This window comes from Pipistrellus hanaki (assembly GCF_964339955.1).
Source record: "Pipistrellus hanaki genome assembly, chromosome: 8".
In the NCBI taxonomy this organism is placed as follows: Eukaryota; Metazoa; Chordata; class Mammalia; order Chiroptera; family Vespertilionidae; genus Pipistrellus; species Pipistrellus hanaki.
This window is the reverse complement of record NC_140510.1, coordinates 57,513,956-57,537,994: the sequence shown is the minus strand read 5'-3', so window position 1 is coordinate 57,537,994 and position 24,039 is coordinate 57,513,956. Positions and strand designations below refer to the sequence as shown.

Below are 24,039 nucleotides of genomic sequence, written 5' to 3'. Positions count from 1 at the left end.
CCCCTTTCGATGCTCTTAAGCATTTGCTTCTAGAGTGATAGATGTGAATGATGTAGTCAAGCCTTGTTCATATTGTAAGGGAAATCACTAAGCTCCCCAATGTTTTACTAATGTGTGCACATGTCCACATCCTACAGAGCCATTGCAATGGCTCATCACACAACAGGGATCTCAAAAAACTAATAGGATTTTGTATTTTCCTCTTAATCAAAACATTGAATGGCAAATAATCATCTATAGAATGTCTATTTCCATTCAAGTTTACAACCAAAACAAGTTGACATGAATTAAGTCATTGAAGAATTTACTGAGCACATGCTATATGCTCAGTGTTATGCTTGGTACCAGTTATCAAAGACCTACTCTTACCACGGAGAGGCTCACAGTCTGAACTCTAGGCGCTAGAGAGATGGACTGTCAGGCGACTGAGGGATTCACTAGTCTTCAGGCTTCAGTTGAATATCTAATTCGGCTGCCCATAGCTACAGATGAGACTCGCCCAGGAAGATCAGATTCTAGAGCAGCTGGTTTGACTCCACTCTGGCCTGGACCTGGACCTGGAGTCAGCAGCTCAGGGTTTAGCAGGATGAGGACACCAAACAATTATGAATAAAGGAAGACTGCAGTGACCTCACTTAAAGGCCTGTAGTCTGGGCATCATACAATCTACATATAGCGAGCAGTCAATAACTGCTTATCAAGTACCTGCTCTGTGCCAGGTACTTGATAATCACATCCCATTCATTATTGTCCCATCCTCCCACAATCATCACAATCCCACTTTACAGAAGGGGAAACTGAGGCTCAAAACTTCAGCAAAAGCATGAGTCAGAATTTGAGATTAGATCTTTTTGGCTTCAGAGTGAATACACAACCATTACTTAGTTTTGTGGCTTGACGCCCTCCTTTACGAGCTACACATTGAACCTTCAGAGGTCCTATTGCTTCTCACCCAGTGTCTCTCTCTCTCTTTAGAAAGTGGTCCTTTCCCAAGGGCATGGAGAGAGCATGCTGGTCTTAGTGCACCTGCTATTTAAGAGGACTCAAGTCCTTCTGAGGGTTCAAGAGTGGAAGTCACCCCGGTTATCTACAGGGAGGCAGCATCAGAATGACTAACAGTGTTGTTAACCCATTGGTATTCCCAATTTTACATAATCAGATATTTTTGAAATAATTAACCATCAGGACCTTTACAATAACTGGGAGGCTGGGGATGGGCTAGGCACTGAGGCCATTTTCCTAAAGGATTTGTGAGGACCGCGGACAGGCACCAGAAGGCGGACAGGCACCTGTAAGGGTAGAACAGACACTCATACCAAACAAGCAGAGACCATGGATTCAGCCCCAGAACCACCTTCAGACCCGTCCCTCCCATCAGCAAAGGAGGCCTAGAAAATAGACAGCAGAAACCATCCACAGACAACTTGCCCAAACATTTGCTTGTATAAATAATTTATTTCTGTTCACAGCATCATATAGGCATATAAAAGGGAGCGGGGACAGAAGAGGAAGGATGGATCAAGACAGAACTGTAGCAGTAGAAATGAAAACAGCCAGGAGACACAGTCCCAACACCATGACAGAGAATGGGGGAAGAGAATTGTTCTGAAACAAAGCTGGCCTCCCTGTTTCTGTGAGAAAACACTTCACAAGTTGCTGAGGGGAGGCCCACTTCCTCCATGTGATATCCAGGCATCCTCCCCAGGGCAGGAGGCGCCCTAGATCCCTGACCGCTAGGTCAGAGGGGACCTCTGGGCGGACGCCTCCAAGATGACATGATGTTTGTTAGGAGATGAGATGGGCTATTATTAGGTCAAACACTATAGAAATCAACTGAGACTCTTTTAACTATTAGTTGAGACACCACAGGGTTTTACTTTACTACACAATTACTAACAGCTGACTGCACCCTTTTAAGTGTTGATAGTGCAAGAAAACAAAAATCATTTTGCATCCTTTGTAAAGCATGGCAGGATTTGAACAGTGATCTTGAGCCTAAGAATGGTGAGCACGAGAAGGTTACAGTATTTGGCATCTGCAATGTCACAAAATAAATATATTATTCTCTCAATAGTGTGGAACTACCAAAATGTCAAAGTGCTTAAGAAATAGTTGCATGTGAAGAAAATAAAGAAGATGGATTTTTTTTTTTTTTTTTTTAAGAATTCTATACAGAGTCTTCAATGATGGGACCAGCCCATTTAGAAATCAGTGGATATGCTGTTGATATGTAAACTGAAACCTTGCAGGCTTTTCAACACCGCTTAACTATATTTTCTCTACTGAGTTTCTACAAAAGACCACCATTGGAGGGGTACCAAACACACTGACAAAGGAGAAAAGAAGACGGGTTGCTAGGTTCCTTCTTTCAAAATATCTCATCTAAGAACTGGGTTTCAAACAGGAAGCCAGGAATTCTGTCTCTGGTTCGTAAATGAACTTTCTGAGTGCAATGGACAACAGGCACGACTTTATCATCTGACTAACTCACGTGTTCAGGCACGACCAAGCCCCATTTTAGTAGGCTTCCTTCGTAAATTAATTTATGACTGTAGGGGGCGAGGGGAAACACAAAATTCTACCTGTGAACATGATTCAAAGAGGAAATAAACATCCAACAGTAAGCTTAAGTTTCCCTTCTGATACTGTGTCTCAGGGTAAAATGACAGCTTTTGCAAACCAAGACTCAGTCCTGATTATAAAAAATTTATTTAAATTACATTATTAAAAATACTTCTTCTTCTTTTACTTTATCTTCCAAAGCCTCTTTCAACTACACTGTCAAGTGCCGGGGCACAGGTGACCATAACGTCACACGCTTGCTTTTTATCTCAAGCACCCACTGTGGTTTGCATTTGCTACGCAGGCCAGTTCCCACAAGGATGAATTAGGAAGGGCCTCATCCTGGTACTTTGCCTTCGCTTTTAAATCCATGCAACAAGGTCAGCTTTTACAACAAGGTGGGGTTTTATTTTGTGGTGCATGACATGAAATACTCTAATGACACATTTTAAATAAAATACCTCAACAAGGTAGACCTCAACGAACCCAATTAGAAATTTGAACATCTCGCCACTTGCAGCGTAAAAGGATTTAAAAGGGCAAAGTGCTTTTTTTTTGTTTGTTTCCCCCCGCCCCCCCACGGTGAATATTTCTAAGGTGAGCATTCATTTGTATAAGTTTTTTTGTTTTTGTTTTTTTTTAACATGTCTGAAAACCAAAACCCATCATCGGGCGGTTAGCATGAGACATCCCTTGTAAAAAACCATCTTGCAATTCAGCACACATCTGCAGCTGGTGTGCTCACACAAACCAACCAGTAGGCTAAGGGAACTTAAGATTCCACACATATGAGTCTAGACATTTATGTCAATGACACAGTACAGAGGGAGGTCCCTGTGTCCACACACACATCCATCCAGCATTTACATCCAGAGCCCTACTTACCCTTTAGACACCTTTCGCTAACCTGCAAACAGTAAATGCATCATTTGCCACCACCTCCGACAGTTTTTATTTATTTATTTATTTTTTATTGGTCTCTTTGTGTGATAATGACCTACACATGGACAGGTCCAAACCATCTGGATGGTGTCTGAATTCCAGGCTGAAAAGCGGTTCTCAGCAAAACTGGTTCCGTAGCTACCACAAATCACCAGGAGAGGGGCATCTTGGGGCCATTCCCTCAGCCAAGGTTGGTGCAGCACCCCATGCCCTGGGGCTGGGTATTGTTCCAGGCAGTCCTCTGATAGCCCAAACCACCATCTCGTCTGGGCCCAGAGCAGGGCAAATGAAATTTCAACAGGGTCCTGCCCTGTGACACAAAATTATCCGGCTTCCACCGCGCCCGGGGATGCAAGGAGCGGTGGTTCCCCCAGCCTCTCCCACTGCCAACATGCCCCCCACCTGGGGACACCCAGGGTTCTGGGAGTTGCAAACCTCAGGTAACTCACAGGTGAGGGCGGGGCAGCCTGAACTTCTGGCCCTGCCGGGGTAGGAAGAAATCGCTTTTGTTTCTGATATCTGAGCCTTCCACATGGGCCAGGAGGGCGGCAGGCGGCTCAGGCACGTCCACTCCCCAGGGCGGCCTCCCACCCACCCCATCAGGGAGCTCTGGCATCCAGACAAAAGGTCCCCTGAGCTGGGGGGGAGCAGGTGGAGGGCAGGCTGGCAAGTCGGCCTGCACACCCAGGTGAAGTCAGTAATCCTGCATCCGGGTGCAGAGATTCCATGTTAAAAATTGGAAGCATCGCTTTGGTTCGCTGTCTTTGTTCGCGGACGCGGGTTCTCGCACATCCATCCATTCATTCCCGCCTGACTCACTGGCTCACTCCCCCCCACCCCCTCTCCTCGCTCCCGAGCGCCGCCGGGCACATTACCGCTTCTTCTTCTGCTTGAGGGACTTCCTGCGTTTCAGGATCATCTCATAGAGCTTGTCCATGCCCTCGGTGAGGCCCTCGCCGATGATGGCGCACGCCGGCTGGACGTGGTAGGTGGTGGCCGGGATGAGCTCGTGCAGCGCCAGCTGCTTCTCGATCTCGGCCACCGGCAGCGACTTGGGCAGGTCCTGCTTGTTGGCGATGACCAGCAGTGGGGTGCCCTGGTTCTCGGCGAACTTGGTCACCTTGTGCAGCTCCGTCTTGGCCTCCTCCAGCCGGTCCACGTCCACCGAGTCCACCACGTAGATGATGCCGTCCGTGCAGCGGCTGTAGGACTTCCACAGCGGCCGCAGCTTCTCCTGGCCGCCCACGTCCCAGAAGTGGCAGCTGATGCCCTTGGCGGTGCCGTTGCTCAGCTTGATCTTCTCCGTGTTGAAGCCGATGGTGGGCACCGTGTTCACGAACTCGTTGAACTTGAGCCGGTAGAGCACCGTGGTCTTGCCGGCAGAGTCCAAGCCCAGCATGACGATGTGCAGGGACTGGAAGGCCGAGATGTTGGAGGAGATGTTGCCCATGGCTCCTCGCTGCGGCGCCGGCCACTGCGGCTGCGGCGGCGGCGGGAGGGCGCCGCCCGCCCCCGAGCGGTGAAGGGCCCGCCGAGGCCGGAGGCACCTGAGCTCCTCCGCCCGCCGCCGCCCTGCGCGGCGACCTGCCCGGCCTCCGGGGCGCACGGCTCGGCGCGCTCACACGCCGAGGCCCCCCAGCCCGCGCCGGCCCAGCATCGCGTCACTCCCTCCGGAGGGCTTTTGTCTCCTGCAAAGCCGCCTCTGGGGCTGCGGCGCGGGCTGCTCGCTCCCGAAGCCCTCCTTCCTCCGGCCCCGGCTCGCTCTGGGTCTTCCTCGGGCCGCACCCGCACGCTCGCTCGCTGCCCGGCTCTTCTCCGCGGCTGGCTCTCCGGGCTCCGGCAATCGCCTCTGCCCTGGGCGGCGCTGCGGGCCGCTCCCGCTCCGGCTCCCACTCCCGCTCTCGGGGCGCGCCTCGGAGGCGCAGGCGGGGGCGCGGGCTTCCCCAGGCGTCGCTGCTGCCTCTGTCCCCGCAGTCCCCGCGCCGCCGCTACCGCCGCCGCCACCAGCCTGCAGCGGCGGGAGGCGCCCGGCTCCGCCCCTCGTGGCCCCGCCCCCGCCGGCCCCGCCCCCGCCGCGGCCCGAGGTGGGGTGCGGGCTTCTCCGCCCCCCGGGCGTTTTCGCGCCCTTTGGAGCGTTGGGAATCGCCCCCTTGGTGATCCCCCTCCCCTGCCGCGCCCAGACAATGGGCCCGGAGCTGTCTGTTCTTCCAGGCCGGCTGACGCATCTTATAAAAATAGCTCCGGGCTCCCGGAACTCCCTGCCCGCCTCCTCTCCTCACCCCAAACACCCGCCCCCCCCCCGTCCCCCCACCCGGCCGGAGACTGCCCCACGGGGCCACAGCCGGAGGGGGGCGGGCGGCACCGCCTGCTTCGGAGAGCCGGTTCTGGGTTCCCTCTCTGCAGGCGCTGCCGCCGCCGAGGGCAGCGTATGCCCAGGGAGTGGGAAGCGCCCGGGGTGGGGTGAGAGTGCCCCCTGGGGAATTAGAGCCGCAGGGTCAGGTCTCCAGCCCCCAGGAGAAGGGGAAGGAGGGCGCTGGCTTCAGTGAACCACCAACCTGCACCCCGAGCGCGCCCCTGTACCCAGCGTGGGCACGTTTCCACTCAGACACCCTTTGCCATGTCCTGGACCCTGGTCTTTCCAAGCCCTGGCTCGCTTTCCTGCCTGCTCTGCAGAGAGCTCCACCAGGCCACCGCGCACGGGAGGGAGGCCCCAGTCTGTGCCTAGGGTGCCCTGAGGCCCAGCTTTTCCAGCATTTGCACCTTAGGCTGTGGTGGTGGTGGTGGTAGTGGTGGTGGTGTGTGTGTGTGTGTGTGTGTTTGTGTGTGGGGGGGTGGGGGAAGAAGGAGATAGGACACTCGATCTCCAGATAACTCAAACAACTCATCATTCCAGACAGCCCCTTTGGCTGCCTTATTTTGTTCCCACCAACCATGCTGACATCCCGGGTCAAACGTTAACATCCCACCCTACTTTGAGAACCGAGAAGCACCTGCCCACAGGGGAACCATTCTCCCTGCACCTGGGGATTTAGATGCACTTGGGGGCTGAAACAAAGTAGGTCCACAGTTTGGAGTCCCTGGCACCAGAGGTTACAAACACCAATGTGGGCCCCTGGTTCCATCTCCCCTCAGTCCAATGCAGCGGTTTTATTCCGGTTTGTAAACACCTAACAAATGCACATTCTCTGGATACAGAGGAACCAGTGCATTATGGGAAACACACAGACCTGAGGGAGGAGAGGCCGCCAGCAGGAGTACCGTCATATCTGCTCAATTCCCACTTAGGAGCAGGGCTGAAAACGATAACTATTTAGGAGTAAAGCCCCACATTTTACAGGCATGCTTTCTTTTCCCGCCTTCCTTTCACAGGCCGGGATAAGATATATGACGATTGATATATGACTTTGTTGGCACTGAAACAGGTGAGGAGACCACTTCTGTGGACAACAGGACAAGCCATCCTATCTTTGGAATTCCCATGGGGGCAGCAGCCATTGCAATCACCTGCCCTCCAGAGTGGGTCCAGGGACCGGGAATGTAATGTCAGGGCTGGAAATGGACTTGAGGGTTATTCTGTCCAACCAGCCAGAGGAGGAAACCACAGTCCAGCGCTGCTTTTCACTTTGCCAAGGTGGAACCTAGATGCTGAGGACCTGCCCCTAGCCCAGTGGTATTGGTGTCTAGAGCTGAGGGCCTGCCTGCCCTCTTTCTCACTTCACCCATACTCCAGGTTAATTTAATAGGAAATGAAGTTGTAAGCAACCCGAATTAAGTGGCAAAAGACAGAAATTCAACTCCAAATGAGTTGGACACGCATGGAAGCATATTCACCGGCATATTTGAACAGGTCATGATTCAGGCATGGCTGGATCCAGGAGCTCAAACAAAGTCTTTAGACCAGATGTCTCTTCATTTCTTCTGTTGCCTTCCGTATTGATTTGTTTTCCTATTGGCACTCCTGGACTCACATCCTCAGTTTATATCCTAGAGCCATGGTTGGCAAACTGCGGCTTGCGAGCCACATGCAGCTCTTTGGCCCCTTGAGTGTGGCTCTTCCACAAATTACCACGGCCTGGGCGAGTCTATTTTGAAGAAGTGGTGTTAAAAGAAGTTTAAGTTTAAAAAAATTGGCTCTCAAAAGAAATTTTAATCGTTGTACTGTTGATATTTGGCTCTGTTGACTAATGAGTTTGCCGACCACTATCCCATTATCTGTGACAAAAGCCAGAGGACACGTCCCTTTGGCCTTCCTGGCCCACCCCTGGACCATGCATTCCTGTCCAGAAGGATGGAACACTGGGGTAGGTGTGGCCCAGGGAACAGGGGGAGTGGTTCCCAAAGAAGAATCAGGCATCTGTTCCCAAAAGGCAAATGGTAGTGAGCACGCAAGAAGAAATGTCAGTGTGATTTATACGGTTGTTTTGGTTATTGGGAGCCTTGGAAGACAGTTTTTGTGTTTTTGTAGTGATTTTCTTTGCTTTCTTCAAGGCCTACCCCATTGATAGCACCTCCTCATTAGACTGTTTCACCTTTTGCCTTCCTCCATGCCCCAGGCAGGGCCCCTGCTGGGTGGTAGTCCCAGATGGGACTTTGATGAGTAGCCTGGAAACTGGACGTTTGGAAAGACACAGATCAGACAGGGACCCTTTTGACCTGGCTGCCACAAATGATCTTGATATAGGGCTCGTTTCCCTCTAGTCAGGTCTCGGTTTTGTTTTAATGATAGTGGGAGGGAAATGTTTTAGTAAAACACCTGACATGTTTTCTTGGAGCTGTACAGATGACTGCCAACAGTGGTTTTGACTGCAGCTCCCACATTTTGCTCCCCCATGGTGGGTTTTAGCAATCCAAGAGCTACCCATTGTCCAATAGAAAAAGCAGAGTCATAGACATTGATAGAGCCTCCCAGAGCAGAGCAGAGCAGAGCAGAGCCATTCAACAGCAACTCAACATAATTGAATGGTAACCACTCTGCATTCTAATTTCACTCACCAGGGGGTAAGCTGATTTTACAGTTGGTAATTTAACTTATTTCCCATAAAAATGTCATCTGGCTCAGTCAACTTTCAAATATGAATTGAAATTGAGAAACACTGGAGTGATGAAAAGGAAAGTCATGTTTACCTCTATGTCAGAAATTCGAGGCCCACTTAGAACCCATTTCTACATGGACTTGGTATCATGGCTGACGGTCTGCGCTCTGTCGACAGACTGGGTGGGTGCCTTGTGGTTCTCACCGCATTCTAGTCATGTGGCAATGCCCAGCTCACTGTTTCTCAAACTTCCCATTTTTAAAATGTATCTAACACTCGTGGTGGTTGTGACGAACAAATGACATAATACGTGTCAAGTGTTTGGCACAGTGCCTGGCGGACAGTAAGTGCTCAGTAAGCATTGGCTTTGATAACTGCAAAGAAACCACTTTGGTACTATAGTACACAGTCATAGGAGTAGTGATGCCACCTCCCAGTTGGCATGTGTTCCACTGAGTGGTAAATATTGGCTGCGTGTGCTGCTTTCTTCATTTTAATTAATCAGAAGACATTTCTCAAAGAATAATGTGTGCTGTGTCTTGCCTGAGATGAGTTTCACTCCCAGCAGCAGCAATATTTCAGCTCCTCTTCCTTCTCTTCTGCATCAAGATGACTTTACACCCGGAAAAGGACTCAATTAGTTTGAATTAAACAGAATGCAATTGAATCCTGAAATATTATCTCCCCCCCCCCCCCCTTGAAGGGCTTAGAAATAAAGTGTGCCGCCTATTGAAGTGACTTTTGAGTGCATCTAGTGAACAGAGCAATGCATCCCATGGTTATTATCTTTGAGTTATTAAGACTAGTAAGAAGCAAAGGTGAACGTCCCATCCCCAGATGAGTGTGGGTAAGGATACAGATCAGAACCCGGTCATGGGAGTCCACCAGCACGCATAGGAGAGAGATTATTTGTGCTCTCTGATTGGCTCCCTGGGTTCAGGTCCACTGCCCTGTACTTAGCTGTTATAATACAGGAGTGCCCTCTACTGAGCTTCTTGTATAATGGATGAAGGCCTCTACAGCGGTAAATTTCCCTGGTGAATGCTCAGTCCATATTGAACAAATGAATGGATAAGCAACTCCCTGATCTGATGCTCTGCCTGGATCTGTGGGACCAATTCTCTTAAATACCCACTTGTTAAGCTGAGAAAGTGCTTTTGTTGGGGCTCAGAGCTTGGGGATGTTAATTCTCCAACGCAGGCTCTGGTCTTGTCTGTGTGGCCAGGGCAGAACAGGAGGGTGACTGGCCAGAAGAGAGGAGCAGAAGCCTGGCAGAGCACGGAGGGGTTTGTCCAGGAAAGCCATTCAGAGAATCACAAATTGATGGAAGAGAGAGGGAGTCAGCATCCAGGAAACCCAGCTGAGATTAGCGATGGAAAGAAATCAATCTTTGCATCTTATTCAGTGGGCAGATAGGCAGCCAGAAATGGAGATGGGACCAGGAGTGAAGAATAAAGGAGGCCAGTTGGACAAAGAAAGCAATGAGGCCTGGAGGGCTGGAGCTAGGGGTCCAGGATTGAAATTCTTTGGCCTGTGGGAGTGTTTCCTTAACAAAGAGCTCACCCACACCCCCAGAAGTCTTGGGGAGTGCAGGATGGGATATGGCTCTGTCATTGGACAGTCTCGGCATTCCAAGTGAAATGCCAGCCCCAGGCAATTTGCTTTATAAGCTGTGGTAGGGGGCAGGACTAAAGGGACTAAAAGATGCTGCTTCCAAGGGGAGTTTTGTGGATGGTGCAATCGATTTTGCTGGAGACAGATATGAATCTGGGATGTTGATGCTTTTGCTTTATTTGAGTGACCCAAAGACTGGATATAAAAGGGATCCACTACTCTATTGTCCATTCAAATTTATGATTTTAATGAAAAATAAAAACCAACCAAACAAACAAACAAAAAAATCCTATTTATTTATTTATTTATTTATTTATGTGTGTGTGTGTGTGTGTGTGTGTGTGTGTGTGTAGCAACAAGGCTGAAATAATTCAGGTTCTTATTTTTTTTTCCAACAACCACTACTAGGATCATTTTGTAGTTGTTTCAAATTTTGATTTAAAAAAAAAACATAGTTAATATATTTTTCCCCATTCAAGTCTTCATTTATCAGTTGCTCATCTCAATTACATGTCTGAGATAAGTATGAAAATTTAAAAGTTATTATCTTTTCTATCAATATTATCTCCAGATAAGATTCTTGTATAAGATTGTTTTCAACCTCTCCTTAAAAGCTTAAATTTCATCTCTTAAGTAACTTTTACCAAGGATGTCAAGAACCAAGGTCTACTGATATGACAAAAACAATTCCTTATCAATGCCAGTACCTTTTCAGGTGAAGGAGAAGAAAGAGTTTGGTATGCAGAAGTTTTTTCTGATTCCTTTAATAATTTAATTACCGTAGTTAAATTTCTACTCTAAAAGCTGCCGTGAAGAAAGGGGGTGGGGGTGGGGGGAGGATAATAAACACTGATTAGAGAGTTCTGTATCCTCAACCAAAAAGTATTTGATGGAAACAGAGCACTTTGGTTTCTCCTCCACCCTCCTCCCCAGGTGAACTAGGATGCCTATTATTTTCATTTAATTAAAACCTCCTTGGCTGGACCCTAGAGAGAGGGAAACAATTGCGTTTTTGTGTTTCTTTGAGCCCCATCGGCTCCTTATTGTGGTGGAGGAGGCAGGGCGTGTTGCCAGCTCTCGCTTCTCCACTGTGTGGCCGATCACTCAGGATGACTGGTCCTTCTAATCCAACAGTCGCTTCTTGTGGGGCTACGCTCTCTGTGAACACGGGCCAAGCATCTGAAGAGCGTTCTTTGGTCGATGGCTGCTGTTAGAGGCACGGCCACCAAAGATGATCATTTCCCCAGGAGTTATCCTGTGCTTATGTAATCCAACACTTTCTTCCATCATCATAGAAAATCCCTTTTACTTTCTTGCTCCTGCCCCCTCTGATCTCTTAAATCTGCTTTCCTAAGGTCACTAGGGACCAAAGGGAAAATCCCAAGGCCCTTTGGTTCCCTTCCTACATGGCCTTTCAACTGGCTCTGCTGCTCACTCCATCCTTCTCAACATTTTCCCATAAGAAAACCAACTGGCCCCCTGAAATGCAGGTGACCATCATGCCCACAACTGTCTCCAACTGTTAGCATAGGGAGTGAGATATTAATAGAGAAAGGGAGCAAAGGGAATTAGACATTATTAAGCATAATCAACTAGGGAGTGCACACTTGTTTAGCCAGGAAACTAAAGCTTCACAGACTCCAGGGAATTAGCAATCTTGCCCATCAAGGGAATGAACACCCATCCCTTCCCTCACAGGAGCAGTCTGCCTTTCAGAGCCTGGGTTGTGCGGGAGCAGGGGAAAGTGTTTCTAGGAGGCATGTGCAGTATGAGTCAAGATGGTGACCATACAGGCCAGTCAGTCTAAAGAGGGAGAGAGTAGTTTGGTTAGGAGGCGGACCCATTAGAAGCCGTGAAAGCTTGGAAAGTTGATTGGTTCCTTTGAAAAGAGCATCTGCTCCTTCCCAAGCCTGAGATGATATAATCCCAGCTAACAAAGCCTCTCTCTCTCTCTCTCTCTCTCTCTCTCTCTCTCTCTCTCTCTCTCTCACCCAGTAGTGTGCTGGACCCTGTGCACTGGCACATTCTCACTCCATAGCAACCATGTGGCCATAGCAGCACCCACCCAGCGGACAGCCAGGCGGACTCCAAACGCAGGCTCCAAGTGGGAGCCTGGGTAGCAGCACAGCAACCGCTGGGAACAGGGCTAACTAAGCTAGTTGGACTTGGACAGGGACTGAGACTGCTTAGCAGCTGCCTGCGGCTGCCTCGCAGACCCTAACCACGGGCTCCATCCTGAGTGCAGCCGGGAAAACAAGCTAAGCGAGCCGGATGGCAATAAAGGCTGGACTGGACTGAGCTCTAACATGGACTCTACTTTGGCACAAAAGATCTGGGCACTGGCGCTATTTTTGGGCCGGATGAAGGCAGGATTGGACTTTTTCCATGGAGGAACAGATGGAGATGGGACATAGGAAAAAACCCAAGGGAAATCCTTTGATTTTGAATCTAGCACCACAAATAAATCTCATCACCAGACCTCATCCTTCCTTGTGGGTCTGCTGGGAGGTTTTTCTTGCAACACTGTAAGGACCCCACGTCCACCTGCAACAGGGTGGTCACGTGTTCAGAGGTACACCACCCTCATTTGGACTTCCAAATGTGCAGCTACAGCACTATGCTCCCCTCCCCATCTCCCATCACGCCCACTAGACTTTGTTTCGTTAGTCGTCAGTCCATAGAACCTTGGTGGCCCCCAGTTGTTGGTCTTGGACCTTCCTTTCCTCTGTTTCTCAGCAGTCAATCCCTTTTACCTCTCATGATTTCTCAATATCACCTCCAAGAGCAGCTGGGTGCTGTGCTCACTTGTTGGCATTCCCAGGGCACCCATCCCTTGGAGCTGCAGCCTTCCCTTGGTGCCACTAGACACCCGCTGGACATCAGGAGACTGGGCTGCTGTCCTATCCCCATCAGCTGCAGTCCCAACATCTGGCCAGCCATTTGGAACTGCCTCTCCCTGTCTCCTGAGTCAGACCAACAGCTGCTGGTCGCATCTCCTTTGACCCGGATGCAGCCCTGGGTCCTCTGATTTAGGAGGGGCTGGCTCAGACCAGAGAAGGCAGGGGGACAGAAACCCGTCACTCCAGCTGTTTCCCAGTCTGTTCTGGCTTAGGATGAAAAGATAAAGAAAAACAAAAAGAAATGAGAATAAATTTAATTTCTGCGGTGGAAGGAACTCACTACCACTTATTGAATTCTACCTTATTTGTCTAGACTTTCTTAACTTAATTTCCAGCCTGCTGCTCATGGACCATGTCTTCGTTATATTTTTTATCTGGTGTAAAGTGGGAAAAAGAACTTCATAAAAACAACCCTAGGTTTTTCATGGCTAAAGAAGTCATAAATTCAAATGTAAAAATTAGGCCTAGACTTTGGGGCAGAGTGGTGATACAAGAAACCAGGATTAAAATCACATGTAGTCACAGGGGCAGAAAGTTAGCTACAGACAGGTGTCTACTATAAAAAGTTGTTTATACTGGCCAGAAATTGGAATGTCCATCAGTAGCAAAATTATTAAATAATCTAAGATACTTCCATGAAATCAAACACTTCAGAGCTAACAAAAGGGATGTGATAAATCTGTGCGTGTTATAATGGTTATGATCACCCGATTGATTTTTAAGAAAGAATAGTACACAAATACTTCAACCTAGATGAAAAATTGTTAGTCTCTGTTTCGTGTGTGTGTGTGTGTATGTGTGTGTGTGTGTATTTGAATGTGTAGGTATGTGAGAATAATATGTAGATATGATATATGTGAGGATTTTCTAAAAAGAAACACAGGAACACAAAAATCTATTGGTAGTGGTTATTTCTGGACAATGGAACTGAGTATGTGAAACAGAAAGAGACATGTTTCATTGTATACCTCCCATACAGTTTGAATTTACTTTTTATTTGCACAAAAATATCATTTTCATAATAAAGAATGAAAAAAAAAACACACCACCATTTAACTAGTGAATGCATGCACAGACAGAAAAAAAAAAAATGCCCGCATACATATGCAGATTTAAAAGGCCCTTAATTCTGCACTGCGTTCTAGGAAGAATTAAAATAATAAAACCAATTCCCAGAGAATGAATTACCGCACCAGCAAATGTCAAATATCCATAAGTAAGTGCTTCCTGTCTGGAGGCATGTCAGCAGCCTTCAAGCATGACTGAGACAGAGCTAGGGAAGCCCTTCCCAGGGCAAATTGACAGAGAGCATAATTTTCCTTCAGAGCTGCTATTCTGCTACCTCACGGTCAGGCTGGCAAGGTTAAACATCACATTAACAGTTAGAAGCGCTTTCCTGGGAGGTGGAAGTGGGGCGAGGTTCAGCTCTTCAGAAACCTTTAACCTCCGGGGAAGGTGTATGCTGCCAACATCCCAAGTTCTTTGCAGGTTTTCAAGTGATTCTCTGCAGGGCCGTCCCTGAAAATAAAACAATGGACTGGCATATGTTCATAATGCCAATGACATTTTGTGCCATTACTGGAAAATATAAAATTCTCTTCTGCTGTGTGTGCATGCAAATATCTTTCAGAGCGACACTTAATCTCCATATCATTAGCACTTATCACAGGAAAGTCATGGAAAGTAGCCTTCCAGTGGAGTTTCTGCATGTAGGGAAGAAAGCGACTTTCCACAAGGTTTTCTCACACTTTTTGTAATCACCAGGGCAAAACTAAACACAGTAACATTAGATGAGTTTCTTGTGTGAAATAGGTCGCCTTTCACTTTTAAAAGATGTATGTTATTTATACATCAATGCTTATCGCTCCAAGGTGTGGGTGTTTTCGATGATGCTAAATGTGTGTAATACCAACGGACACTCTTCTCCCCTTCAAACCTCACTGTCTCTTGTGGAAGTAACATTTTCTTGGGGGGGGAGGGGGACCCCCACAAAACTATCCTTGTAGACCATTTTTAATTTTGACATCTTAATGAAATTGCATGAGGAACTGAAACCTATAGAATAAAATATTGTCATTCAGGGAGCAATGGAGTCTGGCCAGGGTCATCAACCATGTCATCGAGCCTGCTATCGATCATGTCTGCTCATGGCAATTTGACCTTTGCCCTCTCCATGGTAATTTCAGTAAGCTCATTATTTTTTATTCCTTCTCCGGGCACTGTGAAGACCCAAGCTAAAAAACTTAGTAAGCAAGTTTGATTTACCCAGGATCTGAACATAGTTATTTGCCCCCTTCTCACCATTCTAGAAACGTCTCTCATAGTCAACAATATGTAGAATTGGAAATGTAAGAAATCAGAAGATTCTCTAAGCCACCTGCACCTCACGTGTTCTTATAATCAAATTGCTAAAATCATATATATAGTACCTGAGGATATTTTCCCCATTGAATTTGGAGAACGTGGATGGAACGGGGAGACACACAGAGAGAGAAACATTGATGTGTGAGAGACACATTGGTTGATTGCCTCTTGCACCCAACTGACTGGGGCAGGGGACAAGCCTGCAACCAGGGTACGTGCCTTTGACCAGAATTGAACCCCTAGCCCTTCAGTCCATGGGCTGATGCTCTCACTACTGAGCCATACCTGCTAGGCTTTTACATTTTATTTTAGGTTACTTTTCCTTTTTCTTTTTTTTATTAAAGCCATTCTCCTGATAACCACCCTCTGCAACAAAGGGTTGATTTTTTAAAATCGCTGGAAGTAGATCTGGGGTGTATGGATAAGCTCTGAACCAGCATTGAACCAAGCACCTATCAGGAATCAATATTCCAGTACCGATAGCCAAAGAATATTATTTTCATGGTAAATGCTACTCCTTTAAATGCTCTGAACCTTTGTCTTTTCATTCCTCTAGTTCCTTCTAGTGAAGAATCCTCCTAACTTGTTACATGAATTACTGAGCATAAACTATTTTTTTTTATATTGGATATGTGGGAAGGTGGTTACCTGTATTAAAGTGTGGCGGATAAACCACCACTCATTTATTCATAAATATGTCTATTAAGATTTTAGGATGCCGAAACCATTTGAGCAGGTGTATATGGGTGATAATGGGAGAAATATGTTGACAATATGTCCCAGGCATGAGCCCTCTACTCAGGAAATTTACTGTCTGATTGGGAGTTAAGTGTTCATCCACTTTGGGGAATCACATCTCTTCTATTTCTCCTCTATTGCTTGCCTTTCTTCTCACTTTTCCACTCCAACCTGACTCTTTCCTTTTTTCAGATTTCAGTGTCTTCTTTCTGCTTTGTCCTTTCTCTCTTTCAAGGCTTGCTGAGCGGTGGCCCATGGTGCCAGCCTGGACCCACCTCCATGTCCAACTTGACAAAGAAGGGAAAGGCATTCCGACAGGTGAGTGAGAAAACGGCCTGATCCACAGACCAGGATCCTTGCTGCTGTGGGAGCTGTAAGATCACCAACAGATGCACAGTAGACACACATGCTCAAGGCGCCAAATAATAGCTCATGTTTCACGTGGGGAAGGGTCCAAGTGAAATACAGAAAGTGAACAAACCATCATTTTCAATAGAAATACAGTCTTTGTGGAAATAATTCAATGTTCATTCACTTAAGACACAGTTTGTGAATATACATTCTGTGCCCGGTGAGATGGACTCGTGAAACGTATTACTGATTCTCAAGGAGTTTGTAGGCCAGTGACAAGTGCAGACAAGTCATCAGGCAAGAATAGCAATGGGCAAGTTCTCAGGGTGAGGGGAGCCCAGAGTGTGGTGGGGTGCGGTGGGGGATGGCGAGGAGAGCGGTAGGGGAAGTGAGGAGAACACCCTCAGAGGAAGCTTCCATGAAGGTGACATCTAAACAAGGAACATAATCAACAGATACTCAGGAAAAATAAAATATGTCGTCAGCTCTTTGGTGCCTGTGATTCTGTCCTCATATCCTTCTGATCACATCTGGTGCCCTGGTCTTGGGGTAACATGGTCATGAAACAACATAAGAAAACAAGGCAGCTTGTTGCACAACATCTTCCGACGAGAAGCCACTGCTAGCAGCACTTGAGAGCAGAGTTGAGGATAACACTCCCGGCAAGTCCAGGCGACTAATCAGGAGTTTTCTCTTCCAACACCAAGGGCCTCTGTGCCCCCACTTCGGGTGGATAATACAAAGTCACACTTACAATCTTGAAATCATACTACCCACTTAGCAGGCCAGCCTTGAAGACATACTGATTAAAAGGGTAAGAGTGACAACAGCACCACCACCAACAAAAATAGCTTCTGGTAATTCAGTGAATATTGTGTGCCAGCTCATGGGTAACACCTCTCGGGTAGTGTGCTGTGACCTCAAGGATATGGTGCTTTATACTTCAAAGATTTATTTTAAGAACACCATTTTCATGTTGAGGAGGTTTATATTGAAAAGCAAGTCAGGAGAATAATGAGAAGGAAATTCGATCTAGTCACCTTATCACAAGAGGGGCTTCATGGGACAGGGAAGGCTGTGAAGGTCCCTCCATGAGAATCGCCACAAGGGAAGCACCCCACCTCATCCTCTCTGCACCATTCTCATAAATATGCACTTTCTTCATCTTCTGTTCAGCATGTATTGAGTTTCCACTGTAGATACAGGACTCTCTTGGCCACAAGAACACAAATGTCTACAAATCCTGTCCCCTTCCCCCTCCCTTCATCTTTCCCCCTCTCTTTCCCTCTTTCCATTCTTCTTTCTCTACTCCCTCCCTCTCTCTGCCTCTGCCCTCGCCTTCCCCAGCCCTCTAGCTAGTGCCTGGCAGGTCTCCTCATTCCCCTGAGGACTCCCTTGCCCAACCTTGCAGCCCCCAGTCTGTTGTGTCCTCTCCCTGCCCTCGGAACCTGTCCTGCAAAAGCCACTCCTGATCCTGCACAAACTGGATGTCTTTCAGTCCTTATCTTACTTGTCCCTATGGCCTATGGCCTCTGGCACCTTGAACACATTCCTTTTTTTTGGCCCAAACTCTCTCAGCTTTGGCGCTCCTTGCATTTCAATATAGCCCTGCTCCCAGCTCTTTTGTACCTCAGAGGCTCCCTGACAGGGTCCTTTTCTTCCATCTGCCACAAACCATGAGTGTTTGCTGGGTCCTCGACTTGGCCCTCTTTCCACACCATATGCACCTTTGAAGGATAGGCTCTCTGCTCAGGGGACTTCTTCGCCACAAATCTCATCACCCAGATGTCTGCATCTCCTGTGCTCTGTGCCTCAGTTCCCTCAACCGTAACATCAGCATAACCATAATGACTACCTCACATGGCCCTTTGAGAATCACATGAATTAACTAATCCACATGGAGAGCTTAGAAGAGTGGCTGGCCCAGCTTGGTAGTCAATAAACGTTCTGCTATCATTACTGCTATCCAAAAATATCCCAGAGCCCTGCTCCTCTAGCATCTTGCTTTAGACAGTTCCTTGCAGCCAATCTGTTTCCTTTATACCAAACAGATTGCAATTTTTTTTCCAAAGAGTAAAAATGAATTAAGATGCTGCAGTAGTCTAGAGTAGAAGGGAGAGAGAGTTTCAATGGACATAGAGAAGAGGAGTGATGACCAGAGAGGAGAATAGAGTGCAGGAGGACTGGAAAGCAACCTGCCAAGAGAGAAAATGTGTGGATGGGGGTGAGAAGTACCATCCTGAGAGTGCCCACCAGAAGAAAAGTCTTCCGTTGTGATATACACACAACTGATGCCCTAAGTCATCTCACATTCATTGGTAAAGTGGGCTCACCTCGACAATAATGTCCAGAAAGTAAGGATCCTATATCATCTTTTAGAATCCCTCCCCCCAGGGACTCGACAAAAGGATGCATGTGCAATGAGCAACTGCAAATTGCTTATCCAGTATCAAAAAGATCCTGTAGGTGAGTGGTATCGGCTGTTTTCCTTTGTATCAACAATCAGGGTCCATGGCAGGACTCAGGAATCCATCAAGCAATTTACAATTTCACTGGAAACATCACTCGTGAATGATCATCAGTAGCCACTCTGCAATTAGCATTAACAGTGCCCTGGTGTATAAACAGAGGCCAACTTCGGTAGGAATTCATCACATCCGTGAAGAATACAGCTTATCAGTGACAGCAGTGTTAATAGATCCCACAACCGAGTCTCTCAATGAACCATAATGTGAGAGAACAGAAGGTGGTGCCAGTCCGTGCTGCCGACTCAGAGCCAGGAAGAACCATGGTTTCCTTAAGCAATATCATTGTTAACGAGACATCGTGTTTTAAGATTCTCTTAAAACAAAGGCCCTGAATCATGCTGGGCTTGAGGATGAATGTAAGTCAGCACCCAGAGGGTTTGCAAGTAAATTGGCGATTCAACTGTTTGCTTTGTAATCCATCATAGAGTACTTACTGAGCACTAACTATGTATCTGGCTCTGTTCTCAGAGCTGGGACTGCCCTGGAGAGCGAAGATAGCAGAGTCCTGCCTGCTTGGGCTTAATCAGCTAAGAACATGGTGAACAGTGGCTACTGTACTGGGTAATTGTTCTGGCCAGAATTTGGCTGGAAGTAAATATAATGATGAATAGTAAGGAGGAGATGTATAGAGAAACTGTATTTTTAAATGTCCATAAATATAATGGATTTAAAGTCTCTGCATTCTTAAATTAGAATGTGAGATGTATGCTTAGAAGTGTGTAAAGTCTGAGTAAATAGGAAGCATCTACATAGGGCACCAATTGTACTTGAAAATTTGAGGGGAAAACCCATGATTTTGGAATATAGTTAAGTTATATTGAAAAAAATGCAATAGTTTCAGTATTTTTTATGGTAAAACAAAAACTTGAGGACATTCCTCACTGGTAACAGCACCTTCAGATTCCAGTCCTCAGAGTATGTGTTTATTCTCCTCTGCTGTTAGTTAGCCCAGTGCAGCCCTGCTTCAGTGTTTTCTCTCCTCCTAATTATCTGGTTAACTTATCTATTGCAAGTGAGCTACAAATACTAGTCTTTATAACCGAATGAGAATGATTAAGAAGGTAACAGTATTCAGTGTTGACACTGGGTAGCCCACATTCTCAGATGGAAGCTCATTTGCCTCTTTTACTATTGTAGCTGCTCTAAGGAAAGCTGTCCAAATGGTATGTTACTTTTCAAAAGCAAAACTCACAAATAAGAGTTGACATTAAAATACATTAACGTAATTGACTTGGAGAACAATGAAGACAAAATGTTGGATGAATCCAACTTCCCCATCTGAGAAGAGGTCATGAATGTATTGACTGGAAAGACATCTTATTGGCCTGTAGAGACCAGTTGAGAGTAATTTGAGTATTTCGGGAAAGAATCAAGTGAGTTCAGGGATTGGAGGTAGAGGGGTCCTAGAAATGCTTCTCAAAGTTCACTGTGAACAGAGAGGACCCAGAAGCTTATGAAACATGCAGATTTCTGGCATCCACCCCAAAGATTCGGATTCCTTGGGTCTTTAGTTGGTTTGGGAGACATGCTTGTTTCCACCAGCTCCTCGGGGGATTTTGCTGCAAGTTACTATGCTACTTCATCTTGAGAAAAATCTAGCTTTGGGTGGTTCATGGAAGGCTTCATCTTAGTCCTACGGACCCCTGAGATGGAATGGCAATTCAGCTTTGTGTGTCCATATTCCTGGAGAGAGGGAGGACTCATGCCTTTCTTCAGATTCTCAAAGAGGGTCTGACACAACAGCATTTTGGGGGATGTAGGAAGGAGACCTTAAAGCTGGACTCTGCCATTAGCAAGATAAGGAAAGGAGGTAGACAAAAAGACTATATAAATTGGCATGGCTGTTTACTCATGGTTATAGAGAAATGTGTTGACTTTAACATAAATTAAAACATTAAATAAAGAAGAGAGAGAGAAGATATTTTGTAGATGGCTCAACATATGGGCAATCTGTGTCTTTAGGACCTTCCATCACCTCCTTGTCAACAGATGTGCGGTTGTTATGACAGCAGGGGAAGAAATGTGTGGCAGCTGCTGCAACTGTTACAGGCAAGTCAAATGTGGCCCCAGACTTGCACATTCTTTTTAACCTCCTTGGAAGACTGACCAAGAGGTCCAGAATGCTGGAGTGCTTCTAATTATAGGGAAAAAGACATCCGGGTTTCCGAGTTTCAGGTGTTTCTTTCAGCCACTGTCGCTGTGCTCTGGAGTGCTTTACAAATAGTAGATGTCAAAGAAAGGCGAAAGGATTGAAGGCGACAAAATTTAATCAGAACAAAAAAGCAAAGAATCAAGAAATGAAACCAGGAGGAGCGGGAGGAGAAAGCACATACATGCCCTCAAAATGGATTTCTCTTCCAAAGAAATTGCTTTTTCTACGAGATCAGACACTGTGAATTGAGCCTCTCATCAATGTTGCTATGAAGTTGCTAAGCACAGAGAAGCATCTGGGGGAAGGATCCCCAGATGAGGAGTAGACTGCTCCCGCCTGCACGTGGTGTGGGTTTTGTGTCAGGGGGCATCTTCAGTACCTGAGCCCTTGTTTCAAGGCCTTCACTTGGGACCTTTCCTGCTCTGTGCTCCCCACCTGTGGGTTTCACATGCAAGGCTGTCCACTTGGTCCATGCATTTCTGTTCTCTTTGTTCCTCATACACAGAGAGGGGCCAAATGTTCACTCCCATCTCAGCCCAGCTCCTGCATAGGAGCCCCAGACCCTCATGGACTTGAAATGTTGACTGATGGGAAGGCTTTCTCTTTCCTTTGACGTGGCTGCCCTAGTTCCGATCCTAGAGGGGTCTCTGCTTATTCTTAGCAGAGAGAGCATGATGGGCCCCAGGGGAGAGACACGAGGCTGGAGTACAGAATTCTGATACTCTCCTTTCCCAGCGCCAGGCTTCCTGAGGCTGACCAGCTGCAGCTTGGAGCCTTCCAGGGGCCCTCAGAGGGAGGTCAAGGCAGCAGGGGAGCCTCTGAGGTCCAGCCCCTCTGAAAGTGGACTGTCCACAGGAGTGTGAGCAGGAGGATGGGGAACCAGGCAGATGGGGACCCCTGGGGATGTGGAGCTGTGAAGGGGTCTGGTAGGAGCTGTGACCATGGGGGCAGTGAGCTCCCGGAGTCCGTCAGCAGGGATAGTAGGGGGCACACACACGCAAGCCTTTCTCCTGCCTCCAAGATCGTGGCTTTGGACTTCCTCTTTTGGGGGCCCTCTGGTTTGGGGCTTATATCTGAAACAGTGTTGATTTGAACTATTCATGGTGCTTGATAAGACTGTTTCAGTTACTCTGGAGAGATTAACAATCAATTTTCCAATAATTATGTGCCAATAGTTTTTAATTACAGTTGACATACAATGCTATATTAGTTTCAGGTGTACAACACCGTGGTTAGGTATTTGCCTTATAAAGTGATCCCCCTAATAAGTCGAATACGCAGCTGGCACCATGGATAGTTATTGCAATACTATGGACTGTAATTCACATCCCTGTGATTGTCTTTGTAACTGGAAAATTGTACTTCTTGATCTCTTCACCTTTTTCCCCTGATCTATGTTTTCTTTTTTGTATCCTTACCCATGGACATGTTTTTATTGATTTAGAGAGAAAGGAAGGGAGAGAGAGAAACATCAGTGTGAGAGAGAATCGTCAATTGGTTTCCTCCTATGTGCATCCCTGCAACTTTTGGTGTATGGGACGCATACTCCAAATTTACTGTGTGTGTGTGTGTGTAGGGGGATGGGGGGGAGAGGCAACTTTTCACATAATGCAATGACAAAGGGGTACTATTAACTGTGTTCATATACATTTTCTATAGTAAAAATCCCATGATAAATTCCATTGAGCTTGCATGTGCTGTTGTTTTAATACACCACTTCATTCTTTTTGCTAGGATTTTATTTAGGACTTTTGTTTCTATATTTGTGAATGTGATGAGTGTAGAGTTTCCTTTTCTGCATTGTCTTAGTAAGCAGTTGGTGCTAGAATTATGCTGGCTTTGTAAAACATGTCGACCTACGTGAAGAACCCTGTAGACCTTACAGACAGAAAGGAAAGTTTAAAAATAGACCAAGATATCCCATACTGGATGGAAAGGAAAAGTTTTAAAAATTTTTTCTTTCCTAATTAATTTTTAGATTTCATGCAGTCTACATTATCCCATCGGAATTACATTTTAGAATTTGACAAAATAACTATAAAGCTCATCTGGAAGAAAAAATACAGACGATAATTTTGTTATCTAGGGTCTTAAAGTATATTTTCTAAATATTGCAGGATATGGCTTTGATTTTTTTTATAAATGATATTTTTTGTTTATCCATTGTTACTGATGTTACTTTATATGAAAAAAAAAATTGTCACTGTGGTCAGGGAATGCGACCTATGAGATTTCTGCTCCAGGGAATTCAATGATCATTGTTTTGTAGCGAGCACATAACCATTTTTCATACAGGCTCCTTTGTTTTGCTTTGTAGGTAACAAGTTTGAGATGTAGCTACACAGGGAGTTTCCTTTATTACTTACAATTTTAAATCTACACTATTCTTACGTGTGTGTTTCTACCTGTACCACCATAAAACCACAGTTGTATGTGAAAAGCTTCACCACATACCTGGCTTCCATCACATTTTCCTTCTGTCTTTAAAATCTTGGCTACATGAACTATGACTTATCCAGTTGTAAGCATCCATTATCAATGAACTGGAGTCTCTGCAAGAGTTTCATTGCAGAGACTCCAATAGCAGGGCAGAAGTCACTCGGGAGTTTAGCACATGAGAAAGTGGTCCTGCCAGCCAGCAAAGGGAAGATGGGCAAGGTTGCTTATCTGTGTTTGGGGAAAAGGGGTGTCATTGCTCTTCATACCAAAATAAATCCCAGCCCTGGCCAGTGTGCCTCAGTTGGTTGAGCATCATCCTGTGCATGGAGAGCTCGCCAGTTCAATTTCTTGTCAGAGCACATGCTGAGGTTGTGGTTTCCATTCCTAGTAGGGGTGTGCAGAAGGCATATTTCTCT

At 46.6% G+C, this 24,039-nt stretch overlaps 1 protein-coding gene across 1 annotated transcript; it reads right to left on the bottom strand.

The window, feature by feature from the left end:
* Window positions 1–3,136: 3,136 nt before the first annotated feature.
* On the bottom strand, window positions 3,137–5,544 carry ARL4C (ARF like GTPase 4C). Its single transcript, XM_084891621.1, has one exon. The coding sequence runs from the start codon at window positions 4,952–4,954 to the stop codon at window positions 4,376–4,378; it is 579 nt and encodes a 192-aa protein (XP_084747747.1). The 5' UTR covers window positions 4,955–5,544; the 3' UTR covers window positions 3,137–4,375.
* Between the last annotated feature and the right edge of the window lie 18,495 nt (window positions 5,545–24,039).

Coding starts and splice junctions, on each gene's coding strand:
- ARL4C (XM_084891621.1), bottom strand. CDS start 4,954: ATGGGCAACATCTCCTCCAACATCTCGGCCTTCCAGTCCCTGCACATC.